We start from the raw sequence: 20,091 nt of genomic DNA, 5'->3' as shown, positions 1-20,091 counted from the left end.
AGTGCAGTAAAATGGTTCTGAGGCTTCCCATACTAAATATACCTTGAAAAAAAAAAAAAACATTTTCCTACTCCCCTCTTCTTTCTTTTCTGGTTTAAAATATGCTTTTCTGCTCTGTGCTATGATCTCCATGCTTGAGGAGGGCATGTATGAGAAGAGAGGGCTATTTCCTGCTGCCTTTAAGGGAAGTATGACAGTTCCATCATCCTGTCTGCACAGGAGGTTATTAACACGATTGTTCTTGTGTGCTTCATAATTCTGATCAGCCTCAGGACTGAGCTGCAGGAATCCCAAAGTCACACCTGACTGTCAGCCTCCATCTGCTACTTCAGCATGGCATGAACTGTTCCAAGAGAGCAAACAGTTGTAATCTGGTGCCTCCTTTAGATGGCAAAGGAGTGAAAGCCTCTAGGACCCAGAGGGTTGGGTGCTGCAGGCATTTATCCCACCTTTATGACTGGCTGGCTGTACATGGACCACGTCTAACTGTGGCCTGCTTTCTCTACACTCTGTTATATTCTTTTTGTTTCATGCAGAAATGGGCACAGTTTTCCCTCACCCCCTTTCTTCTGTTTTCCTGGTGTTGCTTGTGTTGCAAAACAGTGCATGGCAGAGCTGTTCCAGGGAGAGCCTAAATTCCCAAGACCAACAGGTCAGGTCCAAGCCCATTTTAAGCTGGAAAGGAGGATTCAGTATAAAGTGAAGTCAGTTTGGGGATGCAGGTCATCAAGAACTGTCAGTCAATTCATTATTTTCAAATATTATAGTAAGCAGAAACACACTGTCATCCTAAACAGGCAAACAATTCTCAAAAATAATAAAAACTAAAATGCTTTTTTTTTCTGTAAAATTTTGCGATCCAGAAAACAATAGTGTTATGGGGGAAACTGATTTTAAAAAAAAGAAAGATCTCAGAAATACACTCAAAATCAGAAGAGACAGTAAGAAATTAGCAAGGTTGTGTCTTAAGTCATATCATTAGACACTGCCCCTCCTGTTTCACTGAAATTAGTGATTTAGGTGGGCAAGTTCTCCCTGTCAGAGGGTTGGATTTTAATGTTCTTGTCTGTAGTTTTGCAGCAACAAAAAGCACATGGTGTCCGTGCTTTGCAATTATTTAAAACAATAAAAGCAAGTACAAAAAATGAGTAATTTACCCTTTTTACAACACAATAGCTCTCACTGTCACTAGAAACAGTCACTGCTTTTTGGCTTTTGCCTCAATATCCATCCCCTGGTGCTCTGAAAGGCGAACAAAGCAAAGTGGGACTACAGTGTGTCTGTGCAAATCTGTGAATCATGGCTGGGATGAGTGTGGACTTGCAACCTGTGTAGGTGGCTAGTTTGCTGAAGCACAGGAGTAGCATGAGCTCCTAAAGAAACTGAACTGGTTCTTTCTGAGGTTATCCAGATGTGTTGACTTCGTAGCCACAACTCTGGCTCTGAGGGTCCCTTCGCATTGGCAAGCAGCACAGCCATCCCTATTGGGGCATGTGGCAGGAAGGTGGGTGGGACAGCTGAGGCTTCCTGGTGGTTCCTTCTTGGTAATACCCACACCAGGACGTGTTCTATATCCACACAGTATCTCAAGAGGTTTCCTCAGAAAGCCAAAAACCTCTCTGTCAAAATCAACACTGATTTTGCAATGAGCTTGTCAACCAGCAGCACCCAGTATCTGTAGGCACACACAGGCCGTGGGCCTGGTATGTGAGAAACAGGAGCAAGGAAGAGCCTGTGCCCAGTGGGAGCAAGGTCAGGTGACATGGGAAAAATACAGAGATGCTGCTTGCCACTGTAGGGAGAAAATTCATGCAGCCGAAGCTCAGCTGGAGTTGAAGCTGGCCAGAATTGTGGGGGACAGTGAAAAAAAGCTTTTTCAAATACATTAATGGCAGTAGGCAGTGTAAAAATAACATCAGCCCATTACAGGATGGGGATAGTCACCTCACAAACAGGATGTGGACAAGGCAGAGGTGCTTAATGCATTCTTTGCCTCTGTCTTCAACATGGCTGATGGACCAAGTGGGTCTCAGTGCCCTGAGCTTGGAGGACCATGACTTTGAGAATGATCAATTCCCAGTTGACCCTGAAATTGTGCAGGATCTGCTGCTCCAGCTGGATCCCTACAGATCTATGGGGCCTACTCGGATTCATCTAAGAATCCTCAAAGAGCTGGCTGATGTCATTGCAAAACCTCTCTCAATAATTTTTGAATAGTCTTGGGAATCCAGAGAGGTCCCAGCTGACTGGAAGGTGGTGAACATTGTCCTGATTTTCAAGGTGGGAAAGAAGGAGGACCCCAGAAACTACAGGCCTGTCAGTCTCACTTCAGTGCCTGGTCAAGTTATGGAGGAGATGATTCTGGGAGGTATTGAAAAACACCTGAGAGACAGCTCAATCATTGGTCACAGCCAGCATGGCTTCATGAGAGGCAAGTCCTGCCTATCAAACCTGATTTCCTTTATGACAGGGTAACCTGTCCAGTTGATCAAGGGAAGATAGTTGGTGTAATATTTTTGGGTTTCAGTAAAGCTTTTGATACTTTCTCTCATAGTATCCTCTGGACAAAATGTCCGTTCCTCAGCTGGATAAACACATCCTGTGATGGGTGAGCAGCTGGCTCATGGGTGGGGCACAGAGGTCTACAGTGAATGAGGGGACATCAAACTGGGGACCTGTCACCAGTGGGCTTCTACAGGGCTCCATCCTTGGCCCTGTGCTCTTCAATATCTTCATCAGTGACCTGGACACAGGACTGGAGGGGGTACTAAGCAAGTTCACAAATGATACAAAACTGGGAGGCACTGTTGGCTCCCTCAAGGGCAGGGAGGCCCTGCAGAAAGACCTGGACAAATGAGAGGACTGGGCAATCACCAGCCATAGGAAGTTCAACAAGGGGAAGTGGCAGATTCTGCACCTGGGATGGTGCAGCCCTGGATGTACAGACTGGAGAATGAGAAGCCAGAGAGCAGTGCCTTGGAGAGGGACCTGGGAGTCCTGGTCCATGGCAAGTTGAACGTGAGTCAGCAGTGCCCTGGCAGCCAGGAGGGCAAGGGAGGGGATTGTCCAGTGCTCTGCACCGGGGCAGCCTCACCTCGAGTGTTGGGGGCAGTTTTGGGCACTGCAATAGAAAAAAGATATAAACCTGTTCGGGAGTGCCCAAAGGAAGGCAATGAAGATGGTGGAGGGCCTTGAGGGGAAGCCATGTGAGGAACGGCTGAGGTCGCTTGGTCTGTTCAGCCTGGAGGAGACTGAGGGGAGACCCCATCGCAGTCTGCAGCTTCCTCATGAGGTAAAAGCAGAGGGGCAGGCACTGATGTCTTCTCTCTGGTGACCAGTGACAGGACCCGAGGGAATGGCTGGAGTTGTGTCAGGGGAGGCTGAGGTTGGATATCAGGAAAAGGTTCTTCACCCAGAGGGTGCTTGGGCACTGGAACAGGTTCCCCAGGGCAGTGGTCACAGCACCAAGCCTGACAGGGCTGAAGAGGTGTTCAGACAATGCTCTCAGGCACATGGTGTGACTCTTGAGGATTGTCCTGTGCAGGGCCAGGAGTTGGACTCGATGATCCTTGTGGGTCCCTTCCAACTCAGAAGATTCTGTCACATACTGAAGAGAATACTTTCCTAATCTCTGAGTATCTTTTCCTGAAGTATGGTGGCTTGTGACATTCCTTGATGGTTTCGGCATGGTCTTGCACATTCAGTCCTGAGACTGGATAATGTCCATGCCAGAGACATGAAGGATCTGCAAATACATAACCTTCTTCTTCATCTAACCAGATACAGGTGGATACTAGAACTGGGGTTGGTTTGTTTGTTTGTTTTAAACCTGTTCTTCCAAAGGGATTAAGGAGTAGTTAGGGCCTCTATCCCTCCAGTTCTGGTTGCCAGCAGCTCTTTTATCTCCTTATGGTAGGAGAGAGAGTATGGTTGTTCTGGTGTGGGATGCTGCTGGGACCTGAAGGCTCTTGATGCTCTTACTGAGGGTCCTGGGATGTAGCTCCGTGTTCCACAGCTATGTGTACTGCTCTGGCCAAAGCTCTGGTTCTCCAGTGAGAAAGCTGCTCCTTCCTTTGTCTCCTGCTGCTCTCCACGTCCCTATTCCGTCATGTCTTGCTGTCCCCAGCAGTTTCTGATGCCCCAGGCCTGTGGTGCACACAGTGACAGCAATAGCAGGGCACTGAGGGTGCTACAGGCAGTGCAGTTACTCAATACTCTGTGTTCACGTTCTTCCCTTTTTTTGTTTAAAATTGGGAATTAATTAATTATTAAATAATAAGCTTTGGTTTAAAAACTAATTCAAATCATCCTTGCTCAAGTGCTACAAAGAAACATAGGGTAAAGTTATGCAATGATACTCACCCCCTTCCCTGCTTAGAAACCCCACCAGGAACCAAGAATTCACCATTGTGATGTACATCAACCTTTACTCTGTTATCAGCAGTCTGCTATTAGGGGAACTCATTCCTCTTCCTTCCCCTTCCGAGAATCCAGAGAGCAAACTATCACAAATCCATTACAGGTCAGGGTCTGAAACCACAGCCTCCACTCCCCCCCCGAGGACCAGCTGTGTATTGTGGGGTAGCTGAGTTAGTTTGATTTTGCCTGAACAGGTGTAGTTTGTACTAATATCATGCCAAAACTTGACCCAGAATGGCCCCTATTTTTTTCCTTCTGTTGTTACAAAATTGCTTTAATGTTTCAATGGAGTATTTCCATAAGCATCTTTCTTTTCCAGGTGTCTCTGACTATTAAAGTCAGGGTTTGTTCATGTCAAGGTAGTATTAGATTAGCTCTTTCAGGGTAAGCAGTGCTAGTAGGTGAGTGTGGTGGTTGTGTGTACAAGTCAGCTTGTACTGAATAAAGTTGGTGTAATGAGCTGAGCTCAATTTGTTATGCAAAACTCCTTACTTGATACCACTTTATGGGTACCAGCCCTGAATCAGAAACCATTTTTCTGAACATCATGATCACAGGTTGTTATCTTATGTTCTATTCTCTTCATTTCTGTTTCTTTTCAGGGAAGGATCATGTTTGCAGATTTATTGGCTGTGGAAGAAATGAAAAGTTTAATTATGTGGTCATGCAGCTTCAGGTGAGTTCTGTTCTTCGCCTCTCCCATCTGTCCAGTAGAGATGGCATCACTGAGAAGGATTTACACTGAGAGAATAAGGCCAAGCAATGGTGTAAAGACTTGGTTGGACACAGAAAGAGGATGGAATGGAAGACAGTGAGAAGGGGTGGTGTTGCTCTGATAACCCTTGGGATGGCTCCAGTCGTCAGTATGTGCTAAAATATTTCATAGCTCTGCTTTTCTGTTTAAGATGCCTTTCTGTCAGTTTTCTGAGGGAAAGCACTCAGTTCAGAATGCTCCCAGGAGCAACCCACAGCGTTGTGCAGCAGTGGCAGCTCTTTGAAATACCTCCTGCTGAGCTGTGATGCAGCATTCAAAATATGTCTTGTATCAGAGCTCAGACTGAGAGCAGCGGTGTCACAGCAGCAGCACAGTTTCTCTGTGAAAGGCCGTGATCTCTGGCTCCTCTGTCTCTCCCAAGCTCAGCAGTAACTCAGCTTCTGCTGTGGAAGTGTTTACTCCTGTTTGAACGCTGCTGATACCAAGTCAATAAGGGCAAATACTTGGGTAGCTACTACACGGTGACTGCACTGCTAGACAGGGTAGATGAAGTAAAGCAGGTACCAGCAGATCCAAGTACTTCTTTAAAATAATCTTCTGATTCTTTTGTAGTTCTGCTTTGCAAGACAGTTGTATAAAACCAGTAAACTCCTGGTGCTTGGGTTTGCCTTTTATGTACCGTTGGCATCCCAACTACTGTTATGGATAGAAGAAATTCTTTTGCTCTCTGAACAACCCTGGCTATTGCTGCTGCTGCAGTGTGAGTGTGAATATGAATCGTGAAGGGGCTGGCCTGGACCTCATGGAAGAACAAGGCTTCTACCCAATCCTGTCCTTACCAAGCCTGATAGAAGGGACTTAACCTTGGAAAAAAATTTTTCTGCATGGATTCTCTTTCTAGTTTGTTCTTGACTATGTAACCGAGCTCGTAGAGTAGGCAGAGCTAAAAATAATTTCATTATTTGCAGATGAAGACACTGATATACAAAGCATTAGCTAGTTTTGCACCATCACTCTTCAGGCTAAAATTCTCCTTCAAGACCTGCTGAGACATGGTTTATCATGTGTCCCTCGACTGTTGTGTACTGCAGTTCTCCATTTCTCTTCAGTCACCAGCTTCCACTCTTAAGCTTTGCAACTCATTGCATCTGCTCTGTTCTGTAATCGGCCTGACAGTGTTTATTTGGAAAATAGTGCTCATTTTGTGTCTTTTCCTGGTAGCAGTAGCAGCTGGGGAAACTTATGGCACATTTCAGTGTGCAGCCCTGAAAAAAATGAGTCTTGCTTTCCATGTTACCATTGGATAAGAGAGCTGGTGTTCAAGGAACAGCTTTACAGTGGAAAGCAAGATCTGCTGTCAGTTCAGTATTGGATGTTTCAGGATAGCGATGACAAAGCTGTGCTGCCTCTAGTGAAGTGTCACAGAAATTCAAGAAGTTAAGCACTAGAGAGGTGATTTAGCTTGATTTTGTTCATGTTAAGGAGCAAACCTGGGTGGGCTGCTGTGCCTGAACTGTATCTATGAGCTGGCCTCTATCAGGTGTGATTCTTCAAGGGTCCAGAGCCTGAAGTGAAACATGGCTCAAAACAATTTGAGAGACTTGTCATATGCTACATGAGCCAGCTGGCACTTTAATGTCTGTAAATAACTTGAGAACTGGAAATGGGTGGATGAAGAGATGGCATTTGGAGAGCAATCTCTGTTTTCTCCTCAACTGTTTGGAATCTTTTATATATTTGCTGTTGGGAATTTTGTTCGAATTCATGTGGACTTATATTATAAGCATAGGTCTTCTATAGATGATAGATGTCTTCTATAGATGTCTTCACAGAAGCAGAATCAGGAGACTCTAAAGCATAGTAATGAACAGCATGTCCCTGTAGCTTTTGTTCTTGATGCATGTTCTCTGAAACAGCAGACTCTTATTCCTAATGTTTTTAATGAGTTGCTAAATGCATTCGTTCTGTGGATTAGAAGAGCACTTGCCATGGAATACAATCATTTTAGTAGCTTCTCTTTACAATGCTAAAGAGGTATAGGCAAAACTGAGATGACAGACATCAAAGAGGACTGGGATTTTTCTTGCATTTACTCTGCCCTTTTTTCCTTTTTCTTTCCTAAATTGTCTTTATTTTCATGCATAGCTGGTAGCCTTTTTGTTTTTCCTCAGAAATTTAATTAACTGGAGGTAAATTAGCAATTTGTTATGATAAGTATTAAGTCAGTGGAAAAATCCTCCTCTTCTGATTTTGGGTATGATTCTCTTGATAGACAACTTTCCCCATTGTGGTGTTGCCACAACAATGCTGGCTTGAGCTTGAACCAGACAATGTGTGCTAGGAAGTTTCTGATGAGACTGCAGCATCATGACCTGCTTATCGAATTTGTACTGTTTTAATCTCTGGATGGCTCAGAGAACAGTCAGAGGTTGTTCTTAAATCAGCTTCTGTATGGTCTGAGTTTAACAGTAAGGAGATGCTGTCTCTACAGTCTGAGGCACTGCTTGCTGTCCATGCTGTGCCTATTGCACAAATAGTGACCAGCTGATTTCCCAAGATAACAGTCTGGTATCTTATCAGCAAATGCATCACTTAAAAGCTAAAATGGACTGCTGGAAGATCTTATGCAAGAAATAAAGCAGACATGAGGTGAGCACCGCTCTGAGTAGCATGTCTGCTTTTTTGGGGTTGCATGTTAGAACTCACAGCTGTGAAAGGCTCTGCTTTTGTGTGATGGTTTAAGTGTTTTATTGACTGTTTCAGGGCCGAAATCTTGCAGATCTCAGAAGGAGTCAGCCTCGAGGGACTTTCACACTGAGCACAACGCTGCGATTGGGCAAACAGATTCTGGAATCAATAGAAGCCATTCACTCTGTGGGATTCCTGCATCGTGACATCAAGCCTGTATGTGGTTTTGGAAATTTTCCTTTTGGTTGTATGTCTGTCTGTTTTGCTTGAGTCAGTAAAGACAGTCTGAGTATGGGCAGGTCTCAGCAGATACATTTAGGCCTCCTTGCACACTCCCACTGTCTGATATGCTGGCTACTTCCTAGAGGTACAGAATAGTAATATAGTATTGTCCTTCCTTTAAGTGCTTAGCAAACCAGCTTTTATTGGCAGAGGCTGCTCCATGGTGGGTTGGTAGCTGTCAGTCGTGCTTGCACCAGTCAAGATCCCATGATGAAGCAATCTAGTTCTGAATGGTCCTTTGGAGTCCAGCCAATTATCACCGTTAAAGTTGTTCAGAAAGGAAGTCTTGTTCTGTGATGCATCACTTGAATAAATGCTAATTCATGTGTTTGACTAAGCTAAATCATACTGTATGATGTGATTGCCAAATCCTGTATGAGTGATTGCCAAAAGAATTGGAGCACAGTTTCCGCTGTCAGAAACACAGTCACATTGTTGGTCATCTGCCTGGGCAAAGCACAGTAATTCCAAGTCTCGTTGTAGAAGCCAGTCTTGTTCCTACAGCTCTTCACTACTTGACCTGAACACTTATTGCTGCATCATACCTGAGACCAGCTTCCTTCTAGCAAACTCATTTGCTCCTTTTAAAATCAGCTGCTTTTGGCTGACCAGATTCAGCTGAAAACCAGTAACTGATGTGGTTGGCTACAAATCCTTTAGTGGACATCCATTATGGTAAAGGATAGAACTTTAAGATTGAGGTAAAAAAAAAGGAGCTGCTCCATTTGCTTTTTATTGGTTTATTTACTAAGAACCAAGCCTGGTGGTTTCTATATGCCTGAACGTTCAGATAGATCTAGGCAATACAATAAAGTAAATGGAGATTCTGGGAGTTAGGGCAGAATAATTCATGCTAGCAGCTAAACTGTGAACAGAAGCATTTGTCTACAATAACTCCAGCCTGTTATGCATGTCATGGAGCTCTCACTGCAGAGCTAGTGGTGTTAAATGTAGCTCTTTCTCACAGCAGCTGAAATTTAGCTCAGCTAATGTGAATTCTAGCAATTTTGAGACTCCACAGTCTCTTATCTGCGAAGTGAACTTTTCATCAAGGCAGTGGTTCTCTAATCATGACGTTTAAGGTGCATCTTAAAATTAATATCTTTGACTTGTTTCCACCAGCGGTATGTGGAGCTGCATGATAAGGTTTTGCCAACAAATGGCCACCTTACCCAAGCTGCTGGCATCAATTTGACTTTCTTTCTTTGCTTCTTTGTCCAGTCGAACTTTGCCATGGGCCGCTTACCTTCAACATACAGGAAGTGCTACATGTTAGACTTTGGTCTGGCTCGGCAGTACACCAACACTACTGGGGAAGTCCGACCAGTAAGTACATTTCAAGGAGGTTTTTTTTTCCATTTCTGCAACTGATTAGGAATGGAAAGGTTTTGTGGTTCTGTTTGTTTTGTTGTTGTTGTGCATGGTCATTATGCTGGGCTACATTTTCTGCAAGGTGAGAAGCAGCAGGTGACTTCAGCTGAGTTGGGGATCTGAGAAGGGATGCTTGATTTTGTCTTACCAGATGTGTGGCTTTTTTTTTTTTTTTTTAATTTCTTTTAGGATTATCATGTTTTCCACAGGCTTGCAATACTTACTGAGTACAATATGGACTAACAAAGAGGGTGAGCCCAATGCTGGCCATGTAACTTCTGTAGCCCCAGGGGACTGGTCTAGTTCAGTTCTCTGTGATCTGGGGAAACAGGTTGGTATATTCTTAAAGCTTTTTATAAAAAAGTGTGCTAGAAGTTAGAGGCTGACCTGATCTCTGAGGCTGAACTTACTGTGAGCTGCAACCTGTAATGCTGTTCTCACCCTTTGTGGCTTTGGTTTTATGTCTATTGACTCTGTCCAGATTTCCTAGCAGGGATATTTCAGTGTGCCTGCCTGGAGGGGAAGTATGGGCAGGGGGCATTCTCTGTGCCATGTAATATGGGTTTTCTCTTCAGTTCTTTTACCAGCACAATGTTATCTGGGGTCACTCATAAGGATGTGTAAAGCTTCAGATATTCTGGGATCTGTCAGAGAATTCCTAGATGTATTTCAGAACACAGTGCAAGCAGAGAGTGCTCATACAATCTCTCTGTTTGTCATCCTAGGCTTACAGCTTTTGGTCTGCACACCTTTTCCATCTGCAAGATAATTGTTGTTCTGGAAAATGTTGATAATGTGCTAGCTAAATACAGAGACTCTGTAGTGCCGGGTATTGCTGGGCAGTGGGAAAAAAGCAAAGGCTACTGAGCAGATTTTGTGTCCTTAGTAGATTAATATAGCTGAAGAATTTTTCTTTTTTTCTTTTCTTCTTTTTTTTTTTTTTTTTGTTCTTTTGTAAGTCTTTTCAGTTTTCTTTTTCCCTGTAGTTGGGAGCAGCTCCAAAGGTTGTGCCTGCATCTTATTCTTAGAAAGACACTCATTACATACTACTGGACTTCCTCATCAATGCTTTATAGTTTGGGGATAACCCTTCTCCATATTGCCCTTTACAAAATGTGGCCCCCCTCCGTTCCGCTTTCTGCAGTCAGAATTCAAGTCCATTACAGACTGAAACTGGCAGTTGTTTTTCTGCAAAATTTCTTCATTTCTTAATGAAGTAATTATAGTTTACATCTGTATTTCAAGTCCCATTGTTTGAACATTGTTCTTTCTTTACAATTAAAGAAATTAATTTTTCCCAGTGTCTTTTCTTTTGTATCCTCTATTTTGTTCCTTTCTTACCATAATTTAAATTACTTCACTTTTATTTTGCTCCCAGGCCCTGTTTTTAGAAACAGCTCTACATCCAGCCTTGACATTTTCCAGGGGAAAAGATTCTTCAGCTGTGTCATACAAGCCATGTCCTGCTTGGGTTGGTGTGGGTGAGCGGGGGCTTTGTCAGAGTGCAGGACTCTGAGAAGGTTGGTCTTCGTTCTGGTCAATCTGGTGGTTGATTGCTTGCTTGCCACAGATGTGTCTCATAGAAGGATGAATGACATATGATCTTTTCCTAAAAAGATATATACAATCCCCAGGGGGTGGGAGTATGCTCTCGTGAAAGTAGTGAAAAGTCTCCGTTTGTTTGGGATATGGGAGGATCGTACAGGGTAAAGTCTCATATACCTAATGTACCTATTCTCCCATGCCACACTTCAGGGGGTCAAGCTTTTTGACAGAAATGATACAGCAAAAAACCTCATAAATATTCACTTCAATGCCTTTTAACATTATGCAGTAGTCACTGGGCTGTTTGGTCCTTTTGTGTCCCTGCTGCCTGATACCACTTTGAGTCCCACTTATCGGACCGAGGCATTTGTCTGGAGAAGCACAGTGTGATTGCTGCCCAAGTAATGCACTGAGGATTAGGAAGGAGATGGAGGTGTAGGGTGGTATGAAGGCAAGAGAAATGAGAAATTTTGTGGTGGTTTTGTGTTTGGTTTTTTTTAAATAAGAACTTTATCACTTATTTCACCAAAGAGATTATTTCAAGCCAGTAAGGTAAATTCTTTTCTCTCCATTCTCTTTCCATTCATTTATCCATGAAGAATACATTTATAACATAATCATCCTGAGCCTAGTATTTCTGTGGTTTGGTTCTGAGGTACAATACACAAGATAGGTGAGGGAAGGGGCTCACTCTCTTTTTTGGAAGCATGTCTGGATTTTGCTTTCAGTCATATTCAGTTTTTTAATGGAAGTTTTCTGCTCACGTAGGTTCTCTGCAGTTTCCTACAGTTTCAGAAGCATTGTCATACTTTATGAATAATACCATAAAAGTATTAGTTGTTTTCATATCCTCTGAAATTCAGAGCTTCAATCTTATTTATCACCATTTCAGAAAGACTCTGAATGACTTTCTAGTAATACAGATAATGAGCCAGGTGTTTAGGATGCTGTGGATTTGTTGGGTTTTTGGTTTTTTTTTAACTTACCGCTTGCCTCTAATTTTCTAGAGATTGATTAAAACTTTGAGGGGGGATCATTTCTACTCTGCATAATCTTCATTAAGCATTAGTTTTCTCCATCCTCAGCTGTCACCACTCTGGCTTCCCAGGCCTCCTTTTAAGGGCTATCCCAGCAGCTTTTTCCTAGGGAGAGGTTACTCTGCTGAGCCTTTGATGAGTGTTATGGGTTTGGTTTCCATGTCTGTATGGAGGATGGCTACTTGACAGTTTAACTTGATAGCTCAGCATTTGTAAGCTTATGGTCCACTTGATGTAACTGAATCCAGATTTATTCTGAATCTGAGTTTATCCTGTGCTTCGAGGAAAACAAAACTGATCTCCCTTATGTGGGATGCTAATATTAGCACAAATGCTAGTCCTTGGAGAAAAGCTGTTGTGATATGGATTTGCTTTCATAGGAATGCTGTCACCCCTCTGCTGCTTGCCCATTGCCACATGTTACAAAGTCTGCTGGGTAACAGTCTGTAGGAACTTACATTGCTCTGTAAAGACAGAAGATGGTTGGGGCCAGAAGGTGTGTAAGGAAGCATTAGCAACTTTTTTTCCCCTCTGTTGGCAATCAGGGAAGCTCAGTTGTGCTCCACAGTCTCGTTATTTGATATTTCTTTGCAGGTTGTAGAAGTCAGTCTTTGATAGTTACTCCTTTGGACAGGCAGAGCAGATGTGCATTGGTCCTGTAGCCATGTGGTGTCCGTGGTGTGCTGGAAGCTCCTTAGGGCCTGGCTAAAGGCTCTTTGGCTACCAGCAGCATTTCTGGCATTTGGATCACAGCCAACATCCTGGCTAGCAAGGGGGACTCTGGCCATTATGAAAAACAGGATAGACTGCTAGTGGACAAAAAATAATTTTTTCAGTGTGTTTTGTTTTCAAACACTTGCAAGGACAAGTTCCTGAGCAAGGAACTGACAGGCAGCTTGCCAGAACTGCTAGAGGCGATGCTGATTTCTGATGCTCCTCCCTGCCTCTCTAAGCCACACTCTCTCCTGTTTAAAAGGTGGCAAATTATGGTTAAGATCTGTCATCTGTATTCACAAAGGTATGTTTGACCTGAAGTTTTCCATTTCTCAAGGGTGCACTGTCAGTGATAAATTCACAAAGTATCCCTGGTTCATTAAGCTTAGTAACATTTTTTGGTGCTCAAGACTTACGTTTTCTGACAAAAAGACAGTGGAAAAACTACTCAGTCACAGTAAACAGGGCCTTCTCCAGTGCTCTGAGTCTCCCAACATCCCTCTATGGAATATATCTTAATTTTGTGCCCAGGTGTAAAGCTTAAATGAGAGGGATTTCAATATGCCTGCTTACATTCCACCTGTGGCTTAAATATATGGTGTTTGTGGTATTCTGCTATCAAGTGAGAATGTAGGAACTTCTGTAGGAGAGGAAGTTTTTGAACCTGAGACTTCCAAACTTCGGGTGCGTGATCTGATCATGGAGAGAAGAATCACGCACAGATTCAGAGTGGGTAAAGTTGAAAGGGACCACAGTGGGGCATCTGATCCAGCCTTCCTGCTCAAGCAGAGTCATCCCAGAGCACATGGCCCAGGATTGCATCCAGATGGTTCTTGAACATCTCCAGTGAGGGAGGCTCCACAGCCTCTCTGGGCAATCTGTCCCAGTGCTCGGGCACTGCTCAGTGAGGAACCTCTTCCTCATGGTCAGGTGGAACTTCCCGTGCCTCAGTTCCTGCCCGCTGCCTCTTGTCCCATTGCCCGGCACCGCCGAGCAGAGCCTGGTCCATCCTCTGAGCCCTCCCTGCAGACACTGACACACACGGATGAGGTTCCCTCTCAGTGTCTCTTCTCCAGCCTGAACAGGCCCAGCTCCCTCAGCCTTTCCTCAGAAGGGAGGGGCTCCAGTCCCTTCATCGTTTGCCACCCTCTGCTGGACCCTCTCCAGGAGCTCCTTGTCTCTCTTGTCCTGAGGAGCCCAGAACTGGACACAGCACTCCAGATGTGCCTCACCAGGGCTGGGTAGAGGGGCAGGATCACCTCCTTCAACCGGCTGGCAATGCTCTTCCTAATGCAGCCCAGGATACCATTGGCCTTCTTGTCCCCCAGGACACTGCTGGCCCGTGGACAGCTTGTTGTCCACCAGGTCCCCCAGGAAACTGCTTTTCTTCAGTGTTGTCCTTCTGTTATGACTACAAACCTCCATTTCTTGTTTTTTTGGTTCTGCTCAATGTTCACCAAAAAACTCCTGGATTGCTTCACCCTGCTGTATTGTCTCTGCAACATACAGGTGCAGGAGCAGTAGATATAGGAGTAATTCAAGCCTCCCAGGGCTTGCAATTGCAAGGCTTCCTTCAGTTTTGTAAAGAATGTTTCATCTATTTTTAATTCTTGGTCAGGCAGTCTGTAACAGGTGCCTACAACTAATTACGCTACCTGTAATGGTCACTTACCCATCAGTGGTGACTGTCCCATCCCCTGCTCCAAGGAAAGCTTCGTACATTCAATCCACTCCTGTGAAAATGCACCTGCTTGCCTTCCCAGTCCTTTTTTGCTGTTCATTGCAGCGCTCAAGCCATGCAAGCAGTCCCACCAAGTCTCTACAATCCCAGTGAGATCATAGATTTGCAGTGGCACATAGAGCACTAACCACTGCTGTTTGTTACACATGTGTTGGTGGTTTTGGACAGGCACTTGAGGTGGGCCATTTGATGAGATGCAAAGTCTTGGCAGAGATGCTCTTGCTACTGTGTCAAATGGGTCCCTTCTTGTGCCAACAGGTTTTTTTTCCTCAAAGAGGGACCAGTGGTCATAGAAGCCAAAGCCCTGTCTTTGACAGCTTGGTGTTGACTTGCACAATGCATCTTCTGCTACCTAAGCTTCTCCCACTCCCCGGCAGGATTTAGGAGGAAAACCTGCAGATCCCCATGCCTCGAGGTCTGTAGTCACTCTTAGAATACTCAAGGTCGCTGCTTGAAAACCAGGTGCTTTTGGTGTTCCCATGAAGTAGCTGCAAGTGTTAATAGTCAGATGGCCACACAAACTTGGCAATTTGTCCTTATTATCCCATATCCAGGCTCCCAACAAGCCACAAAGCTCTTGAGACGTTGAATTAGGTCAGTAGATGGGGACTTCTATTTCCTGCAGGAAGGAATCTTCAGTGATCATCAGTCACCTTTGCTTCCCTGTATGGGCATTTGATTCAGGCTCACATAGCTCCCCTGGCAAGGTTTTGTTCCTCCTCACCAGTTCCTAGGATACTTAATCTATTCTGCACCTGCAGATCTGCATGTGGGGCAGGAGCCTCCCTTCTGCTGCCAGCTTTCCCTTCTCTTGGGAATATCCATCTGTTACTCCTTTGAGCGCTAACTGCTAGCGTCCTTTTTTCCTTGCATTGCAGGGTTCTTGATTTTCCCTTCCAGAGGCTCTGTGAAGATTCTGTAGATCTCTTGTTCATGTGGGGAACCAGGCCCTGTGGCCCATCACCACCATTACTGCAGGTCCAGTGAGACCCACACGGTCCTGAGTGAAGTTTCTGGGCTCCCTCACACCCTTGCTTTGTTAAGTGCTGTCACAGCTGCTACAGCTCTGTTAGTTAGCAGTTTACTGTGCTGCTTATAAATGCCATAAAGAGCAGGAAAAATTAAATCAAAATTTTCATGCTTTTCATGCCAAAGTTTTTGTTAAACATCAAGAACGAACCTCGCAGTTAAACTTTGGTATAAAGGAAATCATGTTCTGAATTTGGCTGATTTCAAAACTCCTTGTTTATTGCCTTTTTAAAGGGCAACTATACCTGGCACAACTCAAACGAGAGAGCAATGTATTTTGCAGTGCAATTTCTTGTAGTGTGGACCTTCTGAGGGGCTTATGTTTTTGAAAACTCAGCTGTACTGTATGGACTAGCTTGCCCTTGGCTGTATGCACAAATGCTGCAGAGAACACTGTTGGTGATATGCTACTTTCCTTTAGAAAAGCTGTCTAGACTTTTCCTAATTAGAAAGGTAGCTAGCCCAGCTAGTTACATTTCTGCTGATTTTGTTCTTTAGGAGAGTGTCAAATTTTCCTTCTGGTGTGTGGGGTCTAAACCAACATTATGCCTTTTAAAAATGAGTACTGCACATGCCAGATGAAACAGAATGCATCTGCCCACCCCTCTGTGACCTACCTGTAGGATATCCAGAAGCATCTTCTTTGGGACTGGAGACAGGTTGCCAGAGATGAAGAGAGCCAGTAATGCAATTGTTATGGTCCATATGGAATAGGACGGTGAAAACTACACCACCTTTTTAGTGCCTTTGTACAAATCTAGATGAGATAACAGTTGATGATGCATAAGATACCACCCATCCAGTTTCAAAGGTGTTGCAGATCTAAGCAGTATTCAGAAGACAGTAATGACAAACTCGTGTTTGAGGGACTGAAAAGATTGTGACTGTAACATGCACAAGATGAATGAAAGGAATTTTATTAAAGTCTGTAAAATGCCCATTAATAAGTGCTTGCAGTTTTGGTGGATACTCTTCTGAGAACTAAGTCCAGTTTTTTGTTCCCAATTTCCTCCCCTTCCCTTATTCCCTCCCACCCAAAAAGTCCATTTTGTGGAGAATCCCAAGGCCTTTTGTAACAAATTTGATATTACAGGATGCAATGATCTTTTTTAGGGTTTTAACTGTTATTTCCCCTAGCTGCAACCTTCTGCTGTGGTTCAGATAGAGACGTGAGCAGGTTTATTCACTGTGACATCCTGGTTGTACAACCCACCTTTGCCATGCAGCAGTATCAGCAGTCAGTGTCAGTGCACATCTTAAGACAACAGAACTTAAGCAACTAGGGAATGAACTGAAAAATTTTTGGTTTTTTAAATATGTAGAATTTTCTTCTTTAGCTTGTGCACAGGTCAAATTTTTCATCTTGCATTAATTTTTATAGCAGAGAGCTGGACTAGCAGAATGTGTTCGATGTGGAGAGCTAAGGCTGAGAAGAAAATTTGAACTTGAAGGGGGAAATGAACATAAACATTATTATGCAGATGATGAACAACATATGCTTATGTAATGGAGGTGTTCTGAGTCATGAAGGTCTTCTGTGCTAATGTAGGTCAGGTTTTGGACAAGAGCTCCTTGATCGTTGCTCAGCTCTGCCAGTTTTGTCACATGCAGTACAGAAAGCATTGTGTCTTTCCTCTGTCTGGGGCACCTTGACTTCAGAATCATATTCCCTGTGGCTCCACAAATATTAATTGAAAGTGTTCAAGGGTTTAGCAGCTTGATCTTAATTATTTATTTGAAAATAGAGGCTATGTTTTCCTGAAGCCTTATTGCAGGATATGACAGGGGACTGTTCTGCTCAGCAAGCATTTTATTTTAGCTTAGTCAGCTGCAGCTCATTGATTAGATCTCGATCTCCTTGTGGCTCAGACTGCACTGCAGTAGTTTGCAGTGCCTTGCTGGAGAGACTGCACATGCACGAGGGCGGCTCTGGGAGTCAGTGGGCACAGGGACGATGGTGTAGGCAGGACAGTGCACAGCCTATGCGGAAGAGCGTGAGGAAGGCTTAAGAAATGTGTCAGCCAATTGAGAAAAAGGTATTTATTTTCCAAATGTCTGGGCATAGCATTAAAAATAAACTTCGCTGCAGTGAGCAAGCTATTAGAAGAGGAGATGATGATGTGGTTTTCTACTGAGTAGTTTTTCCCCCACTGAAAAATGAGCTGTAAAATAACACAGAGGATAGGAACTTCTACATCCTAATACCCCAAATATACAAACATAGAAGCCCAGGAGCCTTATACTTGCTTTGTATTTGAAATACTTGTAAATCTGTAGTATTACATAAGGAATTAACATTTTGGAGTAGAATAACAGATTTGTGGAGCTGTATTACTATATTAGCTTGGGAGGGAACATAATTTTTGTCTCAACCTTTGTATTGTAAAAAAGTAGTCACAGGAAAGGCTGAAAACACAGCATAGTCATGTTTGTTCAGACATGAGGAAAAGGAAGAAGAATGGACCTAGGTCTTAAAAATATTGCACATTTAATATACAATAGAAGTGCAATTTCTCTGGGAATGGGTTAGTTATAAAACAAATCATCATGAAAATTACGTTAAGGTTCTCATTGTTACTTTCATTTTTGGAGTAGCAAATTTGAACTTGAGAAGGGAGATTATGTTCTGGTTTAAAACATCACAGTTGCAGAAATCCCATGCTCTTGAAATTGAATGTATGGAAAGCAGACTAGGTGATGGATTTGAAACTCTCTTAGCAAGCAGGGAATCTGGTATCTTGCTACATGTTGCTGTTTCTTTGCTTTCCTCACCTGGAAGCCCCAGAGTCAATGAGGGTTGCCTCAGGTCATCTGCTCAGGTTGTTGTTGGTTTTATTTTACACAGCAGCTGTTAGAGGGGTGAGGGAAAAGGAAAGACAACTCGGGCTCAAATTTTATGTATACCTGCAGGGGACTGAGATCCCATTTTCCATCTCTGAGTGCTTTTACTACCAAGCTGCAGGGGGGTATACATTACATCTGAATGTGTCATTCCTTCTGGTCATTGCTATTCCACTTGAAGCTCTGATTATTCTTCCCACTGGAAAACAAAGGGAGGAATATAAAGCTCTTACTGTGGCCAGTGATGAGGGAACAGAGGCTTTGCTCCCTAGGCAAGTGAATGTTGGATTCGAGTTGGATTGCAGGTCAGATCTCCCTTCAGTCAGGTAAGTGCATTTGCTGCCAGGTCATACACTTCCTCCCTCTTGGTAATAATTACTCATATCTTCTGTGCAAAAGGTATCCTTTCCAACCTGTGTGTTCTTAAACTTGCATCTCAAAACACCCTGTGGTTTAGGGATGAGAGTGTACTCTGGAAGGGGGGAGGTGTGGCTTTCATGTCTGTTCAGAGGGTGGGGAAGTTTGAACTTCAGTGTGCTGCATCTCAGTGATTGCCAAAACTGCCTTTTGTCTTCTTCCTTTTGATAGAAAAGAACCATCGTCTCCATCTGGCTCCAGGAAAGCATTTTGAGCTCTAAATCCCAAAGGAGATGTGACTCCAAAACATGTCCATTTCAGTAGTTCCCCTGCTGTGTTACAGCAGATTAAAAACTTATCTTTCTTACTTAGCACTCCCCATTCTTTCTGTGGGGATATTCTGTGCTGCTTGTTGCCTTATGGGACCTCGCATGTAAGAAACAAGTGCAGCTCTGAGCCCAAAGTCCTCTTGTTAAAAGTCGTGATAGCTGAATAATAGGATTACAACTGAAATAAGCTTTTGACTTAAAAAAAAAAGCTCATTCTTAGCCCTGTTTCTACTGTGAGAAAGGCACTCTCATCTTCAGCACAAGTTCAGGTGCAGGAATCATGTGATGAGATGGTTGGTGCATGCTGTTTAGAAAGGCAGAATTATCGTGGTCTTTAATTATGTTAAAATTCATTGGAAGTTTTGAACTCTCCTAAAGTAAAGTAGGAGCGATGGTGTTTTAACTCAACTGCTTTATGTCTTTTGTTTTGGAAAGAATAGCAGGAGACTTAAATAGCTTCCTCAGAACTAAATTTCATGCAAAATTTATGGAATTCTTAGGATTTGCACATTTTTAGGAAAGGGGAACAGTAAGACTCAAATAAGAAACTCCATTGTGTGGATTGTTTTTGATTACTTGATTTCTGTTGGAATAAGTATCTCTCAGTCAGGGTCTTTCCTCAGGTCACTGAATTGACTTTTAAGGTTATATAATATAATATTAGTTCTTGCCTCTGATGAGGATGTCCCTCAGATTTCTCTACTTTGCCATTCACAGATAACATGACTGCTTATGTGGCCTAAAAGCAGCATTGGGTTTCATCCTGCTCTCTCCCAAACCACCATTCTGCATCCCCCCCACAGGCAGTGGAGCACTGCAGCAGTCACCAGGGAAAGGGAACATGCCTGAAGCTGGCAGCTGTAAAACCTGTAAAGTTGGCAAGCCACTGTTTGTATGGAGATTGATTGTGAGAATGAAAGGTGGTGGTTGCAGAAAAAACGCAAATATTTTGGGTGAGAAACCATAACAATTCAAATAGGAAAGGGGACATTGCTGTTGATTTTTAGGAACTTACATGCTGAT

At 43.5% G+C, this 20,091-nt stretch overlaps 1 protein-coding gene across 4 annotated transcripts in view; it reads left to right on the top strand.

Annotated features, from left to right (window-relative positions):
* The window catches only part of TTBK1 (tau tubulin kinase 1), a 109,075-nt gene that overhangs the window by 33,576 nt on the left and 55,408 nt on the right, over positions 1 to 20,091 (top strand). For 3 of the 4 annotated variants that reach the window (XM_042031907.1, XM_042031908.1, XM_042031909.1), the window contains 3 exons: positions 5,022 to 5,095; positions 7,898 to 8,038; positions 9,326 to 9,430. In XM_042031907.1, the coding sequence (XP_041887841.1) occupies positions 5,022 to 5,095; positions 7,898 to 8,038; positions 9,326 to 9,430 (320 nt within the window). Of the gene's footprint in view, positions 1 to 5,021; positions 5,096 to 7,897; positions 8,039 to 9,325; positions 9,431 to 14,136; positions 20,022 to 20,091 lie in introns of those variants that run through there. The other variant, XM_042031910.1, reaches the window with a different exon arrangement.

Source organism: Corvus kubaryi, unplaced genomic scaffold (assembly GCF_017639235.1).
Source record: "Corvus kubaryi isolate FWS band 111438036 unplaced genomic scaffold, C.kubaryi_AGA036_p1.0 37347, whole genome shotgun sequence".
In the NCBI taxonomy this organism is placed as follows: Eukaryota; Metazoa; Chordata; class Aves; order Passeriformes; family Corvidae; genus Corvus; species Corvus kubaryi.
The sequence above is the reverse complement of the archived record's forward strand: the minus strand, read 5'-3'. Positions and strand labels throughout refer to the sequence as shown.